This window comes from Haliaeetus leucocephalus, unplaced genomic scaffold (genome assembly GCF_000737465.1).
Source record: "Haliaeetus leucocephalus isolate CR32 unplaced genomic scaffold, Haliaeetus_leucocephalus-4.0 Scaffold605, whole genome shotgun sequence".
Lineage (NCBI taxonomy): Eukaryota > Metazoa > Chordata > Aves > Accipitriformes > Accipitridae > Haliaeetus > Haliaeetus leucocephalus.
In genome coordinates, this window is record NW_010973041.1 from 5,705,595 (window position 1) to 5,730,711 (window position 25,117).

The 25,117-nt window shown below is 41.9% G+C and overlaps 1 protein-coding gene across 1 annotated transcript in view; it reads left to right on the forward strand.

The window, feature by feature from the left end:
• Window positions 1-21,895, forward strand: part of SVEP1 (sushi, von Willebrand factor type A, EGF and pentraxin domain containing 1) — a gene marked incomplete at its 5' end in the record, with an annotated part of 125,722 nt that extends 103,827 nt beyond the window's left edge. Inside the window, 10 exons of the mRNA XM_010578179.1 lie at window positions 260-485; window positions 1,607-1,762; window positions 3,616-3,679; window positions 7,683-7,856; window positions 8,520-8,696; window positions 9,590-9,760; window positions 13,596-13,691; window positions 16,588-16,683; window positions 19,517-19,610; window positions 21,680-21,895. Of these exons, the coding sequence (XP_010576481.1) occupies window positions 260-485; window positions 1,607-1,762; window positions 3,616-3,679; window positions 7,683-7,856; window positions 8,520-8,696; window positions 9,590-9,760; window positions 13,596-13,691; window positions 16,588-16,683; window positions 19,517-19,610; window positions 21,680-21,710 (1,285 nt within the window). The remainder of the gene's footprint in view (window positions 1-259; window positions 486-1,606; window positions 1,763-3,615; window positions 3,680-7,682; window positions 7,857-8,519; window positions 8,697-9,589; window positions 9,761-13,595; window positions 13,692-16,587; window positions 16,684-19,516; window positions 19,611-21,679) is intronic.
• Window positions 21,896-25,117: the final 3,222 nt, after the last annotated feature.

Below are 25,117 nucleotides of genomic sequence, written 5' to 3' on the forward strand. Positions count from 1 at the left end.
AAAGCCATCAACTCACTTTCCATTATGGTGCTGCAGCAGCATGAAGCAACTGGAGATGAAGTCTGAAGCTTCCAGCTCTTGCAACAGGATAAGCTCAGTCCAGGCATGCTTCTTACAGGGTTGCCTTGAAATAACAGAGAAATCCTAAGGTGTGCTTATGAACAACTAATGCTGAAAAATTACTGCCTGAATTCAGAATTTATGGGTTAGCTCATCCCCAGCTGTGTCTCTGTGGTCAGGACTTCATGCTGTGTTGCAGATGCCTGGAAGGCTACACAATGGTGACAGAGGTGGATGTATGCATTTGCCAGGAAGATGGACAGTGGTCTCCTCAAATTATTTCCTGTTGCCCCAGAAAGTGTCCACTCCCGGGAAATATCACCCATGTAATTGTACCTGGGGACAACTTCATTGTGAACACAAACATCACTTTGTCATGTGTAGAAGGCTATACTCTGGTGGGAGCAAGCACATCTACATGCAAGGTATAGTGTTATTTGCTCTGTTTTATTTTGCCAGCTTCACTGAATTCAAGAGTCCTCCTCATGCCCTCGTTAGCTCTTAGCCCTTAATTGCACACAACAAAAAGACTTAAAGTATGTCCTGCAATATGTAATATGCTTCCTTGTTGCCCAGTAAGAGCAATTAGTTTTCCATGCATAGATTTTCAGAACTAGAAATTACTGATTTCTTCTTGCATTGAAAAATAATGCTGTCCTTTAGAAAAGCATTCCTTTTCTCACATTTCAGGGAAATATGTCCCAGATTTTAAAAAATTATGTCAAAGATTTCTGCTGTGTTTTGAAGATGGTGTGCAGAGAATAACACCTATCTTTTTCCCCAGAATAACAGGCAGCACACATTTTAATCCACTGCCAAGCAGCAGAAACTTGAATCCTTTGTATGTTGAAGAGCAAACATCCTCATCAGTTCTTCTAGTAACCTCTTGTCACATTAGCTGTGGACAACATTGACTTAAGCTTGTTAATGGACTCTTTAAATTTAGTCAGTAAGTCTGCTCATATGAAAAAAGCTAGGCATGCATGTTTCTGCAGAATCAGCACTTCATAAGGAAAGGTTTTCTCCTTATTTTGCTGTTTCAAATATCTGTGGAAGTAGGAGTAGGTGTGTTTGATGAGCATCTCTTCAGATACTGGACTTCCCTTAGAGAGCCTGGGAAGGCAGCTGAAGCACTTAGTCATGGTCTTAGACATTCAGCCAGGAGAGAAGTACAGAACGTAGAATCAGGAAGCTATAGTTTTCATTCTAATCCTGATGTGTTCCCTGAGCTATTAGGTGACTTTGTACAAGTGAACTTGCTTTTCCAAGCTTCTGTTTACCCATTTACTTTTTGTTCCTTCTGTCTTTTAAGTCTAAGCTGAACAATTCTGCCAAAGGTGAGCTCCAGTCTATGTTGACATCTTAAAAGTGTTACTTTAAATTACTGAGTTTTATTAAGGATTACACAGACAATACTACATTAACCACATCTGTACCCCCACAGCCATTGGGTGCTTCTACTATGATTTTCCTAACTTTTTCATTTAGATATGAATTAAGCATATAAAGTGGTGCCTTCACACTTTTAATTATATTTATTTTTCAGGAGAGTGGCGTTTGGGTGCCACCATTTTCTGATGACATCTGCATTCCTGTGTCCTGTGGGACCCCAGAGACTCCAAAGCATGGATTTGTGGTTGGCACTAAATACAATTACAAAGACGTGATTCTTTATAAATGTGATTCTGGCTATGAATTACAAGTAAGCAAGCTCAAATCACCACTTTAAACCTTTAGTTGTCATTTTCAGTTCTTGTGTGATAAATGTGAGAATGTATTATGTCTGGTCCATACTGATATATTCCCTTAACTGCCACAGAAGTTGGATATCTGCCGGTGGTGGTGTTATTGTCTGTAGAATGCTCCTGCTATGTCTGGGATAGTCTTTGAATGACTTAAGGGTATAATTGAAGCAAATATAAGCATCCTGTTCAGAGATACATGTTCAGCAGATACCTTTCAGTGTTGGTTTGTTCTTTTTAACAGAAGGTTGTTTCAGCCCTCTGCAAATACAGCATTATATATACTTGTGAGCATAAATCATGGAAGAGTTAATTTCTCAGGTATTGCTCTCTTGAACTGGTTTTCTGGTCAGAGTTAGTCTGCATTCTTCCCTTGATTTCATAATGTCTCTAGCATTATGTCTGCTGCATTGTGCCTTTCAGACTCAAAGCTCCTGATAAACTCCGCTGCCCTCAGTTCTATGACATTGCTAGATGGTATGAAAGTGGTATCTCTTGTTTTAGTAAGACAAAGGGATTCCAGTTTGTTCAATAGCAGCTTTATTCCCTGATGGAGAAAGGAACAAAGTTATTTTCTGACAATTGTTTTTATTATGAGCATTGCGCTCTTATCCCCACCTGAGCTCTGGAGCAGCACTGCTGTACCATTATCAGGACTCAGGCAAGCCAATTCAGGTGTGTTTTCAAAAGCTGTAGTGAATTCAGAAATGAAAGTATGTTGCTGAGTCACAGCATGGCCTCCACGATCCCAGGTGATGGCAGAGTAGGGCAGTCATGTCCAGAGGCATGAGGTGGTGAGGTGTCTCCAGGGCAGAGGCTGGCTTTTAACGCTGTGTTTTGTGAGTATCGAGCAGAATGCAGGATTGTGCTTCCTTTGTACTGTCATAACACCAATAATAAATTAAAAACTTCATGCGTGTAAATAGAGAATGCTTAGGTAACAATAGATTTAATTTGCATTATGTTGCCACATATGTAATATCACTGGGGATGGAGGGGTGAGTTGGTATTTAGACAGATAAGTAGCATTGCTGTTTCAAGTAATTTTTGTAGGTCATAAGCCAGTGCTTTCATACGGTAAAAAGTCCTTCTAAGCTTTGTATTCCAGCTTCGCCCCCTAGCGTCAATCTGTCTCCCTGCTGTTGAAGAGAAGGCCTTTTTTTCCTTCAGGAAGCGAGGTGTGCTGGGTGTGATGCCATACAACACTCATGTCAAACAGCTGTCCTTGTCAATGGGTTTGCTTTGTAATGAAAGTACATTACTTCAAGGGACAAATTTATATGTTGTTCTCCATGTATTGGAACAAAATAAGAAATAAATCCTGGGTTATTAGACTGGCTATAAAGCCTGTACGTAAGAAAGAAATAACATTATTTATAAGCAAATTTAAAGAATGAATGTTTGGGATGTGGACAAAATCAGCACATTAAATTTATAAAACACTGTTGTTGAGAAAAATACTAGTTAGATTTTCTATGAGTGAGTCCTGGAAGGAGAAAATTTGTTGTTGTAACACATTCCTGGGAACAAGAATGGTAAAACTGACAAGAAAGGGGATACTCCAGGGAGAAGGGCAAGATAACTGACTACTTGGCCCCACAAATTTTTGGTTTATAAGTAATACCCATCACTTTGCAGGAAGGAGTTCTGCCCTAAATTCTGCTAGTAGACTTGCTCCATGGCATTTAACTATCTCTTTATGTGGGTTGCACATGGTGGGAAAACGTCCTGGCCTTGCTGGATACTAGAGTTGATGCAAGAAACAAGTTGACTAAGTAAAGTTGTTCTTCAAGAGTTTTCTTCTTTTTCACAGGGTGATGCAGAACGGACTTGCCGAGAAGACAAGCTTTGGAGTGGCACAGTGCCAGTGTGCAGAAGTATGTTCCATCTGAATTTATTACTTAATGTTGGTCAAGGGTGATTTTACACAACAGAAAACACTAATATTCATTTTGTTTTATAACTCATACTGTCTGCATTTGCCTGAAAATTTTTGGTAAGTACCACTGATAACAGCCTGGAAGAGTTGCAGAATTGCTGGTGTGTGCCAGTAATAGTGTAAAGGAAATCACTATGCCATTCTGCCTTGCTTCTGTATCCCTAAGAAAGCTGTGCAGACAGCTTCCAAGTTTAAATAGTTCTGACACCTGAGGTCATGATTTCTGGGGTTACTGAGGGCCTCTGAACACATTAGTTGCCAGGAATCACAGGTACTTAGCATCCTTGAATGTTAACTCTGTGGATACTCATTCTCAAAGGTACTTCACTTCTGCAAGATGTCTGATGCCTACTGACTGCAGTGCCAAAATAGGAGTTGTCTGTATGACTACATACATGGACTTCAGCTGTTGGCTGTAAGTGGCAACAGTGGAATTTTCTGAGGCTCCTGCCAGCACAGCTGCAACAGATTTTGTCTTTTAGCAGGAACTGAAAGCGCCAAGCATGATACTGTTCTGCTACTTAGGGGCAAATATCTGGGAATGCCCAAATAAACGCTGTGTTCTTCCCTTGTTTCTCAGAGTAAAACCTGTGGAGGATCTGTGGACAGGACAGGCCATATGCATTATGTCTGACTGCAACATATTCTTTACGTTATAGGAGTATCATGTGGACCCCCAGACATGATAGAAAATGGATCTGTTCAGGTAGAGGAGTTCCTGTTCGGCAGTGAGGTTTTTTACAGCTGTGACCCTGGATTTGAGCTGCAGGGACCAAGCCGAAGGATTTGCCACGTTGACAAGAAGTGGAGCCCCTCCGCCCCTTCATGCATGCGTAAGTAGCAAGCAGAGCAACATGGTGGCAGTTTTCCAAGAGAGCAGGGGAACAAACTGAGAGAGTGTTTTTGCTGGCTTCCTCCCAGTCTCCCCCTCCAGCTGGAGGGCTGTAACAGGAGGAGCCAGAGGAAAAGCCAGCAGAGAAGTTCTCACTGGCAGTTCCTCTCTGATCTGAAGGGAGCTCCTTTTGGCACATTAAAATGACACAAGCTTAGAGTTGTGCTCAGGTCAGTAGGGGAGGAGTGTGGCCTGCTGTATTTGATTTGCCTTGCATTGTGGTGTGCAGGGCCTTGGACATCATGTGCTGGGATGGCTCATCTCTGCCTTGCCAAGGCTAATACATCCTGGCCGCTCTGTATGTCTGGAGATCAAGACTCTGCTCCCTAGGATCAAATCTTGGCTCACTGTGCAGGAGAAGGTGATTAATTGTGGGAGCATAGAAAGAAGGATTTATAACTTACTTCATACAGCTTATAAATAAAATGCTAAGATTTTATAGTCTCTACCAGTAAATCATTTCCCATCTTCTCATGGTGATGTCATAGTCCTACTTCTTGTATTCTTCTCTCTCACCTTTGACCAATTTGCCTGGTCTCCACAGTAAGTGTGGGACAGGGGGCAAGATCCTTCTTAACTATGGTCATTTTTCTTGGGGACATCTTGAGATCACCTTCTACTGTACAGGGAGCAAAGGAGGCTGCAGATGTACCCTCTGGCCTGCTCAGAAGAAATATTCTGGATCGCTCTGATTAAACACACCTCATAGCTTACAACACCACCAGATATGTTTGGGCCCATTCTCTCTCAGGTACCTGCAGCCTGAACTCTGGGAGAGAGGACAGGCAAAGCATTGTATAACCGTTCTCCGTATAATATTTCACAGCTTCTTTCTTCCCATCTTTCCATTAATTCAGTGTGTGAACAGAGCTGTCAGACAGTGTGTAACACATAGACAGAATGGCCTTCATTGTCTGTATAAAACCAAAATGTTTTCTCCTCTCCTAGGAATTACTTGTGGGCTGCATCCCTCAATAGAAAAAGCAGAGGTCATTTCTACAGGAAGCACATACAGAAGTAATGTAACCTTTGTGTGCAACTCTGGATACCATCTTGTTGGACCCCAGAATATCACATGTCTTGCCAATGGGAGCTGGAGTAAACCCTTGCCATTGTGTGAAGGTAACTGTTTGGTTTCATGGCCTGGCAGATTCCGATCTGGGATAAGCAATAGCTCCTCACTTATGCATGCGTATCATATGATCCAGGCATTGAGCTGCTTTTGGGAAACAGTTCTGTAATGTGCATTAAAAATGGTGCCTGAAAAATGAAATGTGTCACAAGGAGCACTGCCTGTTACCAAGCCAGAAAGAGCTTAGACATCATTTTTCCTAAAGTTTTAATCTGCACTTTAACAAACTTAAGAAGAGGTTACTTACCATCTCAGAAAATCAAACCCCTAACAAAAGATGATGGACTGTGAGGACAAGTGACTTTTCTCCCAGCAGCCTTCCGTAGTCAATTAAGTCTATATTCTTTTTCTGAACTTTGGGACCCAAGGACAGTATCAACAGCTCAGCCTTTAATCTCCACACTCTTCACATGAACAAACACCATGAATGCACGATATGTACCATTTTGCAAATCACTGCTTTGAGGTGCTGCCTCAGTTGGTCCTGTTACTCACGTCACAAAGCAGAATGAGTGCCGAGCAAGAACTGTCTGTGTCATATGGATTGGGCAGTAGTGGGTGGAAGCAAGGCTGTCAACACAAAAACAGAACAAAAACTTAAGACCCCAAGTTTGAACAGATAGTCAGTATTGTTGGATGACTCTGTCCAAAATATAAAGCGTATAGAAGCTTACTAAATTGCAGTATCATTAACCTTTAAGTACGAGTATTCTCCATACCTGGCCTCTTTGCCATGAAAATACAAAGTCTGAGCTTCACGCTTTTCTTTTCCTCTTAGAAACACACTAGTTCATTTCTTGCCCATTGCACTTCCTTTCAAGCTGTTCTTGTCCTTGCTGCATATACCTCAGGTCTCCCAAGCTAGACTCTAGACCCAGCGTCCTGCTTCTTTTCATAGTTGCTCCTGACATTCTTACATGGAGCTGACATGCCAATGTCTCCACACCCAGCCATGCACACAGATTCAGAGAGGTCCAGCATGCTGTGATAGCTTCATCAAAGTAAGACAGATAATGATCTTCCACTCAAGGCAGGTGTTAGGTTCCTGTCACCAGAGCCATGAAAACTGCGTGAGGGATAGGGATCATCAGATGCAGTGTTGGGCAACCACACAATACACAGATCACTGTGCACTACAGTGGTGTAATGCTTTGCAGACCTTATAGTAGCAACCTGGAAAGTTGATAGGGGACATCTGCATCAGAGAGGAGGTCTGTAGTACCTAGCCAGGCACCTAAGAAAAGTCACACACTGGCAGTGCTGAACAGATGTCAAGAAGACCATCTTGAACAAGGTTGAGCACAGACACTTCACCAGTTCCTCTCTTCCTCTTGCCTGTGTGTCTGATAGTTTAATCTTCAGACCATTACACAGACCACCTAGTAAAATAAAATGGAAAATGGGATGCAGGACAGTCTCTTGTGTAGCAGTGGTAACCCAGCTTGGACTGTCTGCCTGCTGGCTTCAGAAACACAGCTAAGAATCTTCAGGGGAGCAATTAGTTAAGTGTTGGCATCTTGCACCAAACCCATCCTGCATCTTATCTGGTATTTCTAGTCAGCTGAAAAGGAAGGTGCAAAGGGCTGCAAGTTTCTGGGGTGTCTCTCAATGGCAAGAACGAACCATTTCCATGTTCTGCCCCAGTATGAAGTAATAAATGTGTTCTCTCCTCCCCAGCACTGCCACATTTTGCTGACCTGAAAAACATGCAGCTGTGGCTTTTCTTCATCACTGGGAGGAGCTCCTTCCCTAGCTGGGCTATATTTGCTTCCCAGGGCTACTGAGCTCTCCCTCAATGCTCTTCATGATTTATTAGTCTGTGGTTGTTACTTTAAACATACTTTGTGAGTAATTCAGGAATTGTTGGAACTCCAGCTCTAATATCAAGCTGAATTAATGAGAGCTCTTCCTTTGCAGAGACCAGATGCAAAGTTCCAGTTTCCTTGCTGAATGGGAAGGCAATTTATGAAAACAATACAGTCGGCAGTACAATAGCATATTTCTGTGAGAGGGGTTACAGCTTGGAAGGGGAGCCTGCAGCAGAGTGCACAAGAGATGGAAGATGGAGTAATCCCTTGCCTCTCTGTAAACGTGTGTGTTTGCTTTGTAATGAAAAAGTGGTCTCAATTCGTAAGCACTAAAGGCTACACTGCTCTTCATTTAAAATGACAGTAAACGAGAGCAAGTTCTGCAGATCTTTGTGGAAATGTCCTGTAATTTTCTTCTGGAGTGGCCATGAGCAGAATATGTCACTTGTAGTTTAAAAATTGGTTTGGCCTACTTTGGGAGATTTGTTGGTGTGAATCCCCTTTTACAGAGAACAAAGGGAGCAGTTACTGAGACGTGTGAAAGCATTAGCTTTTCTGAGTATATTTTATTGACAGTAAAAGAATGGGCTGTGTTCTGCGTAGCTCCCTTTAGTTGGAAAGCTGACATAAAATGGAGTCAATTGTAGTCAACCACTTGTTGTATGAGCAGCAGGTGAGAGAAAAATTAGGAGCAGAAGGCAAAAGGGAGACCTTATTGTCGTCTACAATTGACTATTGGGAGAATCAAACTTTTTATTATTATTTGATCACCCAAATCTGATAATTACATAAAATTACAAATTGGACTTGTGTGCAGCATCCATTTCTGTTGTTTTTCATATGATTTGATTTTGAAATTTGCAGAAACTATTCTAAAGTATTCTCTTCCCTCCTTCCATCCCTTTTTTGTCCCTCTTCTTTTCCCTCACACCCTTTCTTTGAACAGCAAACCCTTGTCCTGTGCCTTTCATAATCCCAGAGAATGCCCTTCTATCTGAGGTGGATTTTTATGTTGGTCAGAACATATCCATCAGGTGCAGGGAAGGCTACCAGCTGAAAGGGCAGTCTGTGATCACCTGTAATGCTGATGAGACCTGGACTCCAGCAACAGCTAAGTGTGAAAGTAAGTACATGAGGTGCAGTTCTGCAGAGGCTTGGTACTTTCCAGAGGTCTGGTGACCACAGCTGTATCACACAGGAGTGTGACAGCACAGACATGTCAGCAGAGCTCTCCACCTAGATGCAGTTATTCTGGAAGAAGAAAGCTTTTGTCTGCTATTGCCATTTGGAGAGGTGGGTCACTCCAAGAGATTCAGGCACATAAAGCTGACCTAAGAAGCTCTACAGAAGAGCTGTTTGTTTGTTCTTTCTTACAGAGTTGTTTCTTCAAAAGGATCCAGAATATGTCTATGTGGGTTGGTGCCCCAAGAGCATTCATCCTACTATCTATTAGGCCCTACTGTAATTTTCTTCTCAATTTACCTTTTGCAAGCACTGGAGCTGGGATTGGTTGTTGGATAACCTAAATATCCTGAGAATTATTCCTGTGAGGTTATGGGTGATGAGACAAGAGTTGTAGGGAGAGGTGCTGCCTTTTATTGTATTTATTGACACTGACAGAAGGCATAGTGTCCTTTTGCAGGCATGTCTGAAAGCTTTTTGGCTTCTTGCAAGCAATATTGTTTAGTTCAGACAATGATATCATCTCACTCTACAAACCCAGTCTCATGTATATCCTGGGATCATCTGAAAGTTTCTGGTCTATATGGTGGATACAGCCATTGTTGAGTTACTTAAAACCACTGTTCCTGGCCAACTCTCTGCTCACTGGGTGTACGTACAGGTTTTCCCTATGAGTATCTGCACCATGAAGAAGTCCTACTTACTGATTTCCCATCACAGGTTTCTCTCTGGCACCTCCCAGGTCTTTTGTGCAAAGCGCTGTGTCTAGGGTTAGAAACTGTATCATGTAGGCATTGCAGCTCAGCAACCTCTTGGTGATTTCTCTTTGTTTAGAGATATCTTGTGGACCCCCAGCTCACATAGAGAATGCTCTGGTCCGTGGTAGCTTCTATCAGTATGGAGACATGATCACCTATTCATGCTACAGTGGGTACATGCTGGAGGGGCCACTGCGGAGTATTTGCTTAGAAAATGGAACATGGACAACACCACCTACTTGCAAAGGTAAGTCTGTTTATGAACAGAAGCATATCTTAACTTGCACGGAGGTGTCATCCTAGCTGCAATAAAAATGACAGTGAAATTTTTGCTAGTTCCAGTGCAGTCATGGTTTCACCCAAGGCATTTAAATTGCAGGCTGTTGCTTTATTTCCAGGTGAAAGAGAGGGCTTCCACAATTTTTCTCTTTAGTTCTTGATAATCTTACAGTTTCTTTTGCTACAATGTTGTATCCCACACCTAAGATCCTCTCTCCTCCCATCTTTTCTGAGAAAGTGACAGAACCAGTCATCTTTCTGACATGCTAAGCTGTTTCAGATAAGCACTACCAGTCAGTTTTTCACAAAGATCAAGCACTGCAGAAAACAAAAGTAAGAGATCCAGTGGGTGCTTAGTCTCTCACTGTGTTTAGAGCTTCACAGCTCCTGCAAATTGTTTCGCAATAAAATACTTAAGGATGGGTTGATAGAGCTCACTAAATAATACACAGTAAGTACTGCAGAAAATTCATGTGTTTAACCAAATATCAAAGACGAAGTCTAACCTTGCGACCCTTGGCATACCAGCAGGAAAATGTCACTTTTTGGTTTGTTGAGCTAAAAAACTCATTCATTTAAATTACCCAGAAGGGCTTATCTGCAGAACACTGTCAGACACATGTCCTGTTTGCAACACCATGGAATCTACTGGGACTGTTCAGAGGGAAAAGTATGAGGGAAAATTATTTCAAAAAATGACGTGATGAGGTGGACAAATGATCAGGGTGTAGTGCAGGAAAACAAAGCAGAATAACCTGCCTTTTGGTGTATTAAGGGAGAGGAATAACAATTCCGCCCCCTCTTTTCACCTAAAAGGGGAACTAGAAAGGACTAAAGATGTTTCTGACAGGACTGACCTGTGTTTTCGTGACACATGTCAAAATAATCTTTCAAAACTGCTTTATAATTCATTTGAGGGATTTGCCTAACAAAAGGCCTACAGGACCCAAGCCTTTGTGGTCTACATCAGAAGCAACATGAAAGCACTTTTTGTAATGACTCATGCTGCATTTCTTGGTTTTGGCTCTGTGAGTTGATTATTAATGTGTCCTAAGCCTGCTTGAAATGTTCTGGCCTGGTTGAACAGGTTAGTTAACGTAAATATTATAATTAAAAAGCAGACTTCGTTAGCTGCTTTGGGAGAGCTCTTACCACAGCTGCACTTGCCTGAATCACTGCTGGTTAGAGGTTGCAGGCCAGATTCTGATCTGAGTTTCAGGGGTAAGAAGTATTAGCCTGGATCTGCTTGCTGATCGTAAACACCTGCAGGACCCAGCAGGCTGCACAGATGCACACAGCTTGTGTGACCCCAATTTTTTCTCTCTGAAATGCTCTAAAATCTGTGTTGTCTATTCACCCTCTGTCCATGTCTTGCTGACTGGGAGTGGTCAGTGTGGAGCTGCCAACCAAAAAGTTCATAACCCATCAGGAAATAAGAGCATTATGAGAGGGTGTCTGAAGCATGGAGAAAATCGTTCACTTGCAACCACAGGAAAGCTTTTGGCAAAGCTGAGAACAGATATCAGAAATTTTTTTTTTCCCCTTCTTACCCATGTTTGTCTTGCAGCAGTGTAATGCTTTTGTGTCCTGTGGAGATAACTCTCAGGCATGGATTTACAAAGGGATCTCAAAGATTAAGATTGATACCATCCATGTGAGATCTGCTACCACTAACTGAAGTCACAGTTAATGGTTCCCTTTCTCTCCCCAGCACATCAGTACTGCATTTACCCTGCTTGCTTTTACAATAGCAAAAAAAGAGAATGTGATCCCAGCTTAACTTCCTGCCCCAAGCCTTTCTCTGGTCTTGTCTGTCAAGTGAAGAATAATCCCCACAGCTACAGACACAGAGTCTCTGCCTGCCCAAATCGGTGTATAACAAGTGCACACCTAGGGAGGATACTGTCTTACTCATTCAGTTTCACAACCAGGGCCTGGGCAGAAATCCAGGAAAAGCCTATCTATGCCTGAGATCCTGGATCACTGAGTGGGATGGAGTTGCCATCCAAAGCAATTTCTGTAACTCATTAAATATCTGCATCTTCTCCATTGACCAAGAGAGAGAAAATACATTTCAGAGACCACTTTTCATGGGCTTTGAATTTATTGTGGGATATCATTTATACACAAACCTCCTACGTCCCATCCCACTATACCTTCATGGGATATTGTTTAAGTGGCATGGATCACACAAAGCTTTAAATGCTTTTTGATTCAAGTTTCATAGTTTGTTATTGAACAAAGGAATGATTGGCACACTGTTCTACTTTAGTCAACACCCAGAGACAAGCTGTCTGCATAGTCATAGATACCTTTACAACAAAAATTGTTCAAAATACCTGTTAAAGTATTGCAACTTCTGTGAACCACCCAGGGCCTAAGGTCTCTTCCCATTCTCATTATCAGCTGACATTTGATGGGAAGGCTTTTGGGATTGAAAACTAAAATGGCAAAAGCTTTGGCCTCATTTCAACAGACTCCAAGCTGGAGCTTGCATCTTGGCACGGCTTAGCTGCAAGAGTGACTCAAGTTTGGTTCTATCAGGGGAAGATTTGCATTCTTTCCAATGTGGAGCTCGGGTCTGAATAGTGTTTCAGTGTGCTAAACCACTGTTTCTATTTAATGCTAACATTGAACAAGATCTGAAACACTTAAAGCCTAAGCTCATATTATTGCTCACCTAGTAACTAATAAAAGATAGGATGCAATTAACAGTTCAGACTGAGTTTCCTGAGGTTACTCTGTGTTCATAACTACCACTAATTAGAAGTTAGCCTGATTACTTATTTGTTCTGTAGTATCATCTTGAAGCCACAATTTTTGTTCTTCTGTATATGTGTACACCAATATGACAAGAATTGTGCTTCCTCCAATGATCTTTAAGTCTAACATGTTTGTAGTTAGCTTGCCATTGATTTTGTAAAGTAGTCCTGGATGTATTAGCCAAGATACGGTGTAATGTCATAGAAATGATGATGAAGTCCAAAGCCCGTCCAGTCCAGGCAAGATATTGGGCTAGCATGATAGAGTCCACTTCAAATTCCCCACTTTTATGATCAGGTGCTTATTAACAGGTGTGTGAGCCAAGGAGTACCAGTCAGCAGGAATGCGAAGTGAGGTTTATAATCACACTTTGGGTTTCACGGGTAAACACTTCAGTGTGCCACTGCTGCACCCTTGTTGGTCACTCCTCATTATGTGGGATGATAGTGCAATAAAAATTGCTTGTTCTACCACAGTGTTTAATCTTACTTTCAACAAATCCTGTATTATGCATTACCTTAGTGTTTCCTACCAATGTTAGAAGGAAGCTTGATTTTTATTTTAAAGTTAATTTAGAAGAGAGGAATAAAAAAAAGGTAATAGTTTTCATTTGGGGTGGGGTCTTTTTGTTTTGGTTTGGTTTGTTGGTTGTTTGTTGGGTTTGTTTTTGTTTTCGTGTTTTGTTTTGTTTTGTTCTGTTTTTTCACAAGAATGAGTCAGGAAGAGCAGTTAAAGCATGGTATCAGCCTTGAAACATTGTCCAAATAATTTACCCAAACATCCTAGAAACTTCTGAGTTTTGATTCTTGCCATGGACAATTTTTGATTGTCTTAATGGTTCCCACACTCTTGCTCACAGTACCTAGTTAGAGCCAGAAAACAATGCAGCCCTTGAAATCAAAGTCAGGTTATGTTTCTGAACTTCACTACATTTCTTCGTTCTACTCTAAACTCTACAACTGCAGACATCTGTACAAGATGCTGAATTACTAAGCTTCTAATTAACTGTCTTGAGTTTGTCATTAATTTTTTTTTTTTAGCTGTGTGTCGGTTCCCATGTCAGAATGGTGGTGTCTGTGAGCGACCAAATGCCTGCTCATGTCCAGATGGCTGGATGGGTCGTCTCTGTGAAGAGCGTATGTATATCATACCTAAGTGTAATTTTAAGGATGTTGTAGGTAAGACAAGTGAATTTACTGCAGTGAACCGGGTGGGAAAATTAAAGGCATAAGAGCCAAAAACATAAAAATCATTACTTTATTCTGCTTGACAAATTAAGAGATAATAGGAAGGACTAACTGATTGCTTGTTTCTAGACAAATGACCGTCCCCTGACATCTCCAAACCAAAAGAAACACTTTTTTGATTGATGCGATTTTGTTTGTGAGTGCTCTTTCACTATGATTGAAGAACAGCCTACTTCAGTTCTCCAAAGTCTGTTTCTAATAGCAATACATGATTTTGGGGAAAGAACAGGGGTTAGAACAGAAGAGATGTGAGTGGTTTGTTGGTGGCTGCATTTGTTTCTTGGGCTTCCTTTTTTATCAGTCTGTGATTATGAACCTGATCAATTCATGTTCAAATAATAAAACTGTGTCACCTTTTCGATGCTGTCCTTCCTGACCTGTGTACCTGTTCCCCCCACATTCTGTGTTGGCTTTTCCTGGCCTGGATCTCCAAATAGTTAGAGAACTGGATCTGTTCTGGTTGAAAAGAGCCAAATCTGACTCTTGGTCTGTCAGATATTCCCTGGGTGACATTGGGGATGCCAGTTTGTGCCTTATTTCCCATTTTCTTCATGATGATCTTAGCACAGGGAATTTGGGAGAGCTAACCCTTTCATTCTGGTGTAGTGGCTGCATGAGAAGCCTTGTTACTGTACACATAATTAGGCATGGGTTTATGTGGATAGAAAAGGAAAGTGCCTTTACTGTGTTTAGTACTCAGTATGGCCCTGACATAAAGCTTTAGTGTGTCCAGGCACACCTGCAGCTGAGGTGGTGTCATTGTCACTGGCTCTGAGTGTACATGGAGACTTGCAAAAAGATGTGGCACCTCCTCCTGTAGTTCATGGAGAGGAATCAAGCATTTTGCTAGGCAGATGTATCACATCTTAAAACAGTCCTCTGAATCTACCTCTGCAGCTTTCAGGTCTTCCCCATGGCAGCATCAGTTCCACGTGGCACAAATTAGCTGTAGGTACAGAATGAGGAGAAGAGGTTCAGCAAGTTTTGTCCTTCTGCATTTACAGAAACTCCAGCTATGTGGTGCATTCACATGGCCCCTCGTTCGCTGTCCCTATGTCTGTCAGTACCACCATAGCCAGACATGCAGACTCAGCCCTGTATGTTTCACAGTTTCAGCAGAAGAGGACTGAGCCCTGTGTCTGGCAGAATTGTGTTTGGCATGCCATAATTGATTTTCTTACCTTACCATTAATAATGATATTTAATGCATTCTTCAGGACCAGAGGACATATTTTATGCGCCCAATCATTTTGATCTGTTATCCCAATTCAGATTCTGTTTTCCTGTATGGGGAAAATGAACAGGTAGCTGACTAGCCAGATCACACTTCATGCAGATACAGGCACTAGCTCTCCTTTTTTTTTTTTCTTTTTTCTTTACTTTGGCATAGGTACTGAGGAGAGGTGAAAAGGATTCCCACAATTGGTTAGTGCCACCTCAGTTTTGCAGCATTGCTTGTCAAGCAAGGTGCATTGCTGAGAAAAGATAGGTTTAGTTGTTGGAGTTGAGGGCCTGTTCTGGAAGTCAAAGGGATTTTTGAGTGCTAGCACTGAGCACTGATCTGTAAAGATCAGGCCACAGGTGGGGCCACAGAGCTCTTACAGAATTCAGTCACCTTGTAGTTCACAGTACATTTCACAGATAACAAAATAGATTGATCTTCCTAAGAGAAGCCTGACCACTCTAAAAAACATGCAGAGCGCTGCTAGTATAATGATACAGACAAGTAATTCTTGGTGGTATGGGTTAGTCCTGTGAGCTCCATGGAAGTTCACTACTCTTTTCTTATCCAGGCTGACTGCAGCTGCTCAGTTTGACCTCTGCTGTGCAGTGGAAGAAGAACCTCTGCATTGGTTCTCTGCAGCCCACATCCACGCTCCCAGTACAAAACTCCACTGGAAGTGCCACTCAAGGGTCCAAATTAGAGACCCAGCTCAACTCTTGCTCTTGTTAGAGCATGTTCACACAAGTACTTCATTCAGTTAGGGTAGTGGAGGTGGTAGTTTTGTGAAGGTACTTATGTCAGGAACAGTGTGCACATCGGACAATTTCACACAGAAACTCCAGCTATGTGGTGCATTCACATGGCCCCTCGTTCGCTGTCCCTATGTCTGTCAGTACCACCATAGCCAGACATGCAGACTCTCACAGGAGCAGTATAGCTTGATTGGCACTCAGTCCAGAGGCCACGAGCTGCTTGGTATCTGCTTTGTTTCTTTCCCAAAGCTTCCAGCCACAGTCAATCTGTTGCACCCAGAATATCAAAGCTGTCTTTCCATGGAGTGGTGTTGCCTGTCTCAGCATGTTTCCATGGGCCCAGACCAAGAGTTTTTCTATGGGCAGTGCATAGATTAACTTATTTTGGATATTACATTGTGGGACCCCAGGGAATCCACAAACAATCCAGTTGTTTGTAATTAAAGCATGAACTGATTTTGTTAGCCACCATCACAGAAGCGGGCAATGTCTGTGGATATTACAAGTGAGAAACAAGCAAACAGCCCTGCTCATTTCCAGTGAGCACAGAGACTACAGGTGTCTGAAGGACTCTAGCGATTGCTCTGGTCTGTCCATTTGTTTGTTATCATTCCTTCTCGTTTCTGGCTGTGCCAGTCGTATTTGCTGCTCATGCCTTGTGGGTAGATCCCACTCTGCTGACACTGCATGCAAACACTTTGAGGGGTAGTAGAATTTCTAATTAAACATAAGTTCTTTTCTTGCACACTTTATTCTTTGCTTTCATGGGAGATAATTATTTTCACTGGTTCTCTTCTCCTCTCCTTAGCAATATGCATTTTGCCATGTCTCAATGGAGGTCGCTGTGTGGCCCCTTACCAGTGTAACTGCCCCCCTGGATGGACTGGATCGCGCTGCCATATGGGTAAAACTCCTTTCACCTCCATTTTTCTCACACTTTTTGTGACTCTACTATCAATACCTAGCACAGTTCACTAAGGACTCTGTAGACCTACTAAGCTTCTCACAGGAGAACCCGGCCTGCAGTAATAGTCCTGGAGGATTTGCTGTCCCCAGCTACACACTATTTCAGAGTAGTCCCTGATGAGTCTTTTAAAATCCTCAGAAAAGTTTGCTCCCAGAAAGGACAGACAGCATTCACAAGAGCGCTCTCTGCAAAAAGCGGTGCAGAGGAGAGAGGATTTCCAAAGAGAAGAATAAAACTAGACTGCCCATTCCAAGAACAGTTAAATTTCATTTCAGCACATGCAGGTCACCATTAAACTCACAAACAAGCTGCAAGTACTACAGAGGTTTTCCACCACATAGCTGTCTGGTTTGGGGGATTCCCACTTACTGCCTGAGTTCTGAGCTAGGCAAGAGGGCAGAGGAAAGCAAGGATTTGTTTAAGGATGATTGAGTTTAATGGGTACATGGTACCCATGTAAGGTACTTGAGTACCTTACATTAGGTATCATGTAAGTTCGCTGAACAAATTTAATGTGCACTGCATTTTACTAGATCTTTTACTTGCACCTCACCAAGGCTGAAGGGCATATAGCACACCAAAAAAGTGAGGGGTAGTGAGAGCAGTGATTCTAGGCTCCAGACCTGTGTCCTGGCAAGTCAGCTTGTGTCAGATGAGGCTGATTTGCAATTAGGGATAATATTTGGACCCACATTTGGGATATGTGGTTCCACATCAAGACTAAACAAATGTCAGTTTTTGAAAGGCTTGTCCCTGTGGAAATAGCCAGTAAAACTCATAGCAATTGAGTGATCATTGAAATGTCTTTCAATCATTATTAAATCTCAATCACTAATAAATTTTAACTATTTTTAAAAATTGTTTTACAGTTTGTCCACTGTACTTTTATTGTCCAGATGCACCCTAGCTGATTATTAACAGGGCCTTAACACGAAAGCCTGGTTTTGCCTTCCTGCAAGACTTTGGAGTGGCTGATCAGGTGAACTGGAGGAGGAATTCTTGCTTTTGTTAATGAATGTTCATATTATTTGTTCAACTGATAAGAATAGTGAGTCTGTGGGATAAACCGTATGATACACTGCAAACCCAACCATCCTTCAGCACATTGATATTCCAGAGTGAACATTTTAACTCAGAACTGCTGTCTTTTGAAGGGACACTTGCCTAGCACATAATGCATCATTTCCTCTCATATTTCACAAACTTTGCAGCTATAACAGCATAGGTGGTTGAGGAGGATAGATGGCCTTTTCACTTTTGGGCCAGCAATTAAAATCTGGTTAGACTGACTTGCTTTTCGGTAGCTAAAGAAAAAATCCTAGTAAGCAACTGCATCTGTGCCAAAGCCCATTCGTAAAAGCTTGTAACCACTGCTTATGAAATTATTAAACGACTTCTCATTTTATTTACTGCTCTTGACCTTTTGCCATGACAGAGCAAAGTGAAGTGAGAAATATTTGGATTAAATGCTGGTCTGACAGGAATAATTATGTGCATAAAGTGAGAGCTCAAGATGTTTCATTCATATGCTTCATTCCGGAATCAGAAGTCATTTTCAACATGACAGACTTGGTGCACTTAATTGCACAGGGATGGTCCATCTCTATAACCTCCTGCCATTGCTTGTTCGTGTTTGGCCCAGAGGAATCGGAGCAGTGTGTTTCTACCTCCTTTTGCATTCCTGCGATTACTCATTTCCATTTCCTTTAATTCCATTTTAATCAGTGTTGCCTGATGCGTATTCCTTGCGAAAATATAACCCAGTATTTGTTCTCACTGGTATCTTTAGGTCTGTCCTTTAGATATGGCATTATCTGCTGAAAAGACTTCACGTCTTTCAGCTTTCCTGTGATAGAAATGTCTGCATTTGAAGGACCTCATTAAGTGACTCTCTAAATCTGTTCTGTAAACTGTATGGTGCTTTATTTTCCAGTCTCAAAACTGATAGGAAGACTCGAAGCTTTGACTTTTGTTTGGTTACTTGACATTCTTGGGTTAGGCTGTCACACAAAAGCACGTGCAGCCATTTCAGAGGTGGCCCAGCACGACCCTATCAGGCAGGCCAGTGTTTGTTCTCTAATTCAAATGCCCTGTACCACCTAGTTACACCTCTTACAGCTATCCAGTGTCTTTCAGAAACTGTCACTCTCTGCTTCCTTTCCTTGTCTCCATACAGGTGCCATTGTGCGAAGTCTTAATCCTTGCCTGCTGTTGATCTGTAAATGGGTTTCTGACCTTTAACTTTCTGTTTATGCTGCCTTTTTTTATACTTTTTTACAACATCTGGTGTCAGCTTGCAGGTTACTGTTTAGCTGTCACATTCCTTTCAAATAAAGAGCCACATTTTCTTCCTAGAAGTAAGGCCTATTGTCCTGCTGATCTTCTGACTCTTCTCTTCTAGTTCCTCCTCCTGCTTCCACTTGCATTCCTGGTTTTTTTGCCTCAACTTGAGGCAAAAAGAACAGAAATTTTAAGGCAATGTAAAATAGTACACTGGCTGTTTCATACAGCTCATACACAGCAGCATATGGCAAAAGTAGTTGAGAGGGTCAAATCATGTTCAGCAAAGATGTGCTTCTAAGGCTGCTCTTCTCCCAAAGCAAACCATCTTTTACAACAGACTCACAGCTGATGTTTAATATTGTAGTTCTGAGAGTACTCCATTCTTAACAGAATAATGCAGGCTGGATTTTCAGTGCCCGTTCCTTAAACAGTTTGTTGTGGGTGTGCTCATTAATGCAACTCTGTCTGTGTGTGTATTTGTATACAGCTGTTTGCCAGTTGCCTTGCTTAAATGGTGGGAAGTGCATACGACCAAATCGGTGCTATTGTCCCTCATCGTGGACTGGACATGACTGCTCTAGGTAAGTGTTGCTGAGCGCTGTCCCATAGCTAGACTGAATTACACCCTACTGAACGCTAAATCTGAAGAATGTGTAATTAATATTGCACGTTTTGAGCACCTCTAGTTCCTGTACATCAGTGGTCATTAGATGGCTCATGATTTATGGGCAATCTCGAAAGACCTTAGAGAGTACTCTGCAAAATGATTGCCAAACTTCTAGAAAACTCAGGAAATGGTACATTTACATGTAAGCAGACAGGCAAACCTGCAGGGTTTAGCCTTATTTTTAATGGTGTAAATTGACGTGTTTGTTGTGATGTAATACAGAACGTACTTCAGGAAATTTGAGTGGCCTACTGTGTACAAGTGTTCATTTTGAACTGTATATACTTCAGCTGGCTCCAGGTTCAAGACTAGGGTCATGCAACAGATGTTATAAATAATCACTCTTACTACACCTAGTGCTGAGTGGTGTAATCATTTAAGGGTACAAGCCTCTGAGTCAAGTCCCAGTTCAAATCACCTGGCAGTGCAGTCTCTGTATCAACAGCCCCAAGATCGGGGCTTAGATCTGGTTCACATGTGCTCTGCTTTAAAAGAGTTTTACCAGTGTTTATGTTTTGGTTTGCTGATTCATGTCTAATGGGGCCAGTAGCAGGCTAGGTTACCAAATGAGTGAGCTCCATCACCATGCAAGGCAGCATGTAAAAGTCTTAATTGTAGCTTTGTTTTTTAAAGTTAGCTTGTGAAGTTTGGGTGTTTGACTTTGAGAGCAGTCTGAACAGGACTCAGTTTTTCTTTGGAAAGCTGTTTTATTTCATGCTGCCATTAAGAGCCATTTACAACCCTGAAGAGGGAAGACAGGTGGAATGGTAATGATGTTGTTGTGGCTGGGAATCAGATATAATAACAAAACATGTAGCATGAATTCTCCTGCTCCCTGCATGGAATATTAATGAGGGCCATGAAATATGCTAGCAAAAATATTTATACCTCAATTCACACTGGCTTCTACTGAACACATTGGTCATTATCCTGGAGAGCTAAATAAATAACAGCTGAATATTAGTATTTTTCTCCAGGGTACAGACAAAGCCTGTGACATTGTACATTTTTCTTATTGTTCTTTCTGGACAGGTAGTGACAGACATTCCTCCCTGTCCCTCTGATACACTGTTTATCTTAAAGCTACAGAAGAGATGCTTGTTTGAGAAATTACATTGTCCAAAATGAATAGTTTTCATTTTTCAGCTGTGATTATATATGCCCAAGTGAAGTAACTTAAATGTCCTGCCAACAAACAGTATCCAGCTTTAGACTGAAAGCTACACATTTAAAGTCTGATAGCATTTCCATTTAGGACATGAAGCAGCGAAGCCCAAATCCAGTGGATTAGCAGCCAAAAATTATGCAGTTTATCTGTGAGGCAAAGCAAAGTTTCAGGCTATTACCAAACTGCACTCTTCTTGGTTTGGGCTTGTTTTTTGTGGTTTTTTTTGTCCAAGTCCACGGCTCTGTGCAGCATGGTGAAGTCTGAGAGAAGGTGGATCTTTAGCCCTACAGGCTTGTAGTCTAGCAGCATATCCCTTCAAGGGCTGTTTGAGAGGAAGTTTCCCACACAGAACTGGAGGGGTGGAGGGAACAGAAACAAACACTGAGATCTGCTTTGTATCTTGTTACGCTTTGGCCTCAGCTGCTGGTTGCTGTTTACAATACAGGGTACCATACTGTTCTGAGGACTCAAAAATAACACAGGCAGAACAGGAGGAAATGCCATGATAGCAAAGATTCGCTGTTGCAGGTTAACTAAGTGTGATTTATAAGAGGAAGCTGAAAGGCCCAAAAGCTTTTATCAGCAGCCAGGTCAAGATAGCTCCAAACCACTGTGATGAGTCATGACTTAGATTAAATGCCAGACATCTCTATTCCCCATGCCTATGCTCTTCCCCTCTCAATATGCTGTCTTGAGCTGTGGCATTCTAATCCCTGGTATACTTTTAGACACCGTCCTCTTGTGCCTCACTGTTGATCTTGTTTGGTATGTTCAGTACAGCACTGATTTTATTTTGTCTGGGTTTTTTGACGCAGGAAACGGAAGGCTGGATTCTATCCCTTTTAACATCAGAGCAGCAGTTCTACGTTCAGATAACTTTCTTCAGCCTAGGCATCAGGGCTTGGAATCTAATGCATTGTAAATCAAATCCATTGCTTCCATTCCCCCCAGCTCCCTTGTTTTGTATTTTATTTTGTGATACGTTTTTACTATACCTTTCCATTTTTAAAGAAATCCTCTGTATTTTTCATTTACAAAAGTATTATCAAATATATGCTGCTACACACACACCATACACACATACACATACAAATGTAAAGATTCCTACTGTCCGCTGAGGAAGTGGTTGTGTAAAGTGAAGTCCCTCCCATTTCTTACATACAGTAAGCTAATTAAACCATACTGCCAACCATGATTAAATAGAATGTGGTAATTCTGCTTACCATCTGCCAAAGCATACTGCTGTCCAGCAACTCAACAGTAAAGAATAGTTATGCAAGGCTAACTGAGCCACTAAACTTTGCATTGGACCTGTTTCTGAACAACTCATGTTGATGTAAATTAGAAGTACATGGGATAAAGTCTATGTTGTAACCACAGTTTCTGGTGGGCATAAGAAGATGATTGTGTAATGTATATTATGTGACATTAACATCAGTGGAGAATGACTTAATGGAAGGCATTGGCATGAATTTTACCTGAGATTTATTGGTAAAAGTGTCAAAAATGTAAAAAAGATGAGAGACCATCATGTCATTTAGAGAAAGATGGACCAAGTCTAATCAACAAGAGCCTTTGAGGCTTTTTGGCTTATGGGCAGTTCATGTGTAGCTCTAAAGCTGGATGATCCAGGATCCAGCAGTGGGAAGCAGGCGGACCACTGAAACTTGTGCTTCCCACTTGCCATGGGACTCTCCACCTCCCTGTAACCATCATCCCTTTCCTGTGTAAATTATGAAATACATGTCTATCAGCTGTCTGCTAGGTGAATGCTTTTGATACATGGGGTTTGGGTCCCAAAGTTCAACTGCCCCTAAGATGGAGAGAGGAGGCACCAGTTACATTTACAGGTGAAGCTTTGCTATATGCTTACAGAAGGGTTGTGTTTACATCATGCAGAACCCTCAGAGAACTGGAAAAGGCCTCTCGAGTACACACACAGGCAGAAATGCTTGGCTGAGTGAGAAATCCCGAGAGCACACATGCTGTCACATTTCTCTTTCTCACGCTGTTGATCCCGTTGCATCTGAGGATAACACACACCTGAATGCCATTGTTAAGTCATGCTCCGATGAATTGAGATGCTAAGATTTACCTGTGGTTAAGCAGGTTGGTAGAATTACAAGGTGGAAATCGCATGCATTTTGGGGGGTCAAATGTTTGGTAATTATTGTCAATTAGCAAAAATTCTGATCTATGAAAGAAGACATTAGAGTGAGAACCTAAGAGTCATTGATCAGAAACTCCGTTTTTCCCAGTAATAATAGAAAAGTGTGACTTGCAGTCAGCACTGGGAAAGAAGAAGGAGAAATAAATTTTACCTTCTGTAGCATTCCTGCTTAGTTAACCCTCTGGATTAAGAGTGTACACAACCTGCCCCACACCTCCCCCTTTATAGATTTACCTTCCTGTCATGAATGTGTGAACTTGGACACAAGAAAGTGATACGACACCAAAATGAGCTCACAGTTACAGTAATAAGGCACTAGTAAATACTGACACTTAACTGATGGCTGCTAGCCCAAGACCAGAAATGAGGAAGAAAGAAACAAGCAAAGTTGTGGGCTAATAAGAGCTTTCAGCCAATTAAAAGAAAAACAGATAGGTAAAGGAGTCATTAGGGGATCAGATTAATGTGAATGTAGATTCCTTCCCAGTGAGAGCTGCAACCAGCTGAAGAGTTGTTGTTTCAGCTCCCACAACCTTCTTTTTCTAATGGACTCTGCTAGCACATAGGAACTATCTTCCGTCTCCCAGCTCCACAGCCGTCGATGTTTACAGCTTTGACTGAAGTTAGTGTTCAGTAAATAATGTCTGCATTTCAACCCATAGTCACCACTATTTGTAGGCACTTTGTTCCTTGACCTCCTTCCTGCCCTAACAGCATATGAGTGGAAGCTTAAGTGAGCAACAAAGGCCTTCTCGAGGGAAAGAGTGCATGGTTGAGAAAAGCAGATCTTTATTTATATGTCACTCTCATCTTTTGGTCCCTTCTCCAGTGTGCTTTTCTGGTGTGTGCCCTGACTCTACCCTGGTGATCTCCAGAGCAGAACAGCAGTGGCAAGGCCAGTGCTTAGAGCTTGCAGGACATTGTTGGGAGACTTTAGGGCTGCAGGGTGGCTTTTAGCACTCCAGCTTCACACTAGTGACTAGTACATGGAGTCCCAGGATCAACCCAGTCAACATGTTTCGTAAGGAGATGTGGTGGTAGGACAGAGTAGCTGAAACTAGAGGCTGTTATATTAGTGCTGTTGATGTTTTGATACTTGCTGGAACTTTTTCCCCTCCCTACCCAGTACTGTATTGTCATTTATGTCACTGCTTGTTGTGTGTTTTAAACGACTTCTGTGTGATGCACTTTACACTGTAAATAAAGTTGCACCCTGTTTAGTACCCATATAGAGGCAACATGGCACTCTTTTCTTAACGCCTCACAACAGAAATATCAACCTACCCTTTGGGACCTGCTGGCAAGGCCCGAGTATTAGGGAAATGGAACTCCACTGGAGGGAAAACACAAAATAATTGCCAGTAGTCTTAAAAGGATGTGCTGGATTACTCCAGGTTTGATCTTCGGATAAAAATGCAGTGAGCACCTAATTTTTCAAATCCTTTCTGCTGCTAGAGCGTATTTTAAAACCTGTAAGGCCCAAATTTACCACTGGCGTAAAATGCATTAAAATCTGCTTCACTCACTACTTACACCAGATGGAGATACGGCTTGTTTTATTCTGCCCGAGTACTGGAATTTAAAGCTATGGAGACACCCTTATTCAAAGACAGTTGAGGTAAAAAATATACTATAACAGAAAGAAAACTTTGTAATTCAAACACTACTGCTCCCAACCAGGAGGGTATATGACACAGAAGTCAAAAGATTGAGCGTGTGGGGTTTTTGAAGGTAATGGTGGTTAGCCTTTCAATATTTTGCTACATAGGCCTAAGTGGAGACTTTGAAGTGCAAAAGGTGGTCCATGTTTCAAAGCCTCCCCCTAAGCCACCAGCCCAACAGCTGGTGTGAGGTGACAGTGCTGTTAATGAAGCCCTGAAATTTGATGTGCATCTGCTAGAAAAGATGCAAATTTACATCTCAAATTTACAATCCTCCAAATGCTGGTAATAATCCTGAACAGGATTCCCTTCCCTGCTGAAAGGAACAGCTTGGTTGCCCTTGCACGTGGACTTAGATCTTGTGTGTGCTGTAGAAATACAGAGCACTGCCTTATTTAAAAGAAAGTGTGGTTAGAGTGGGG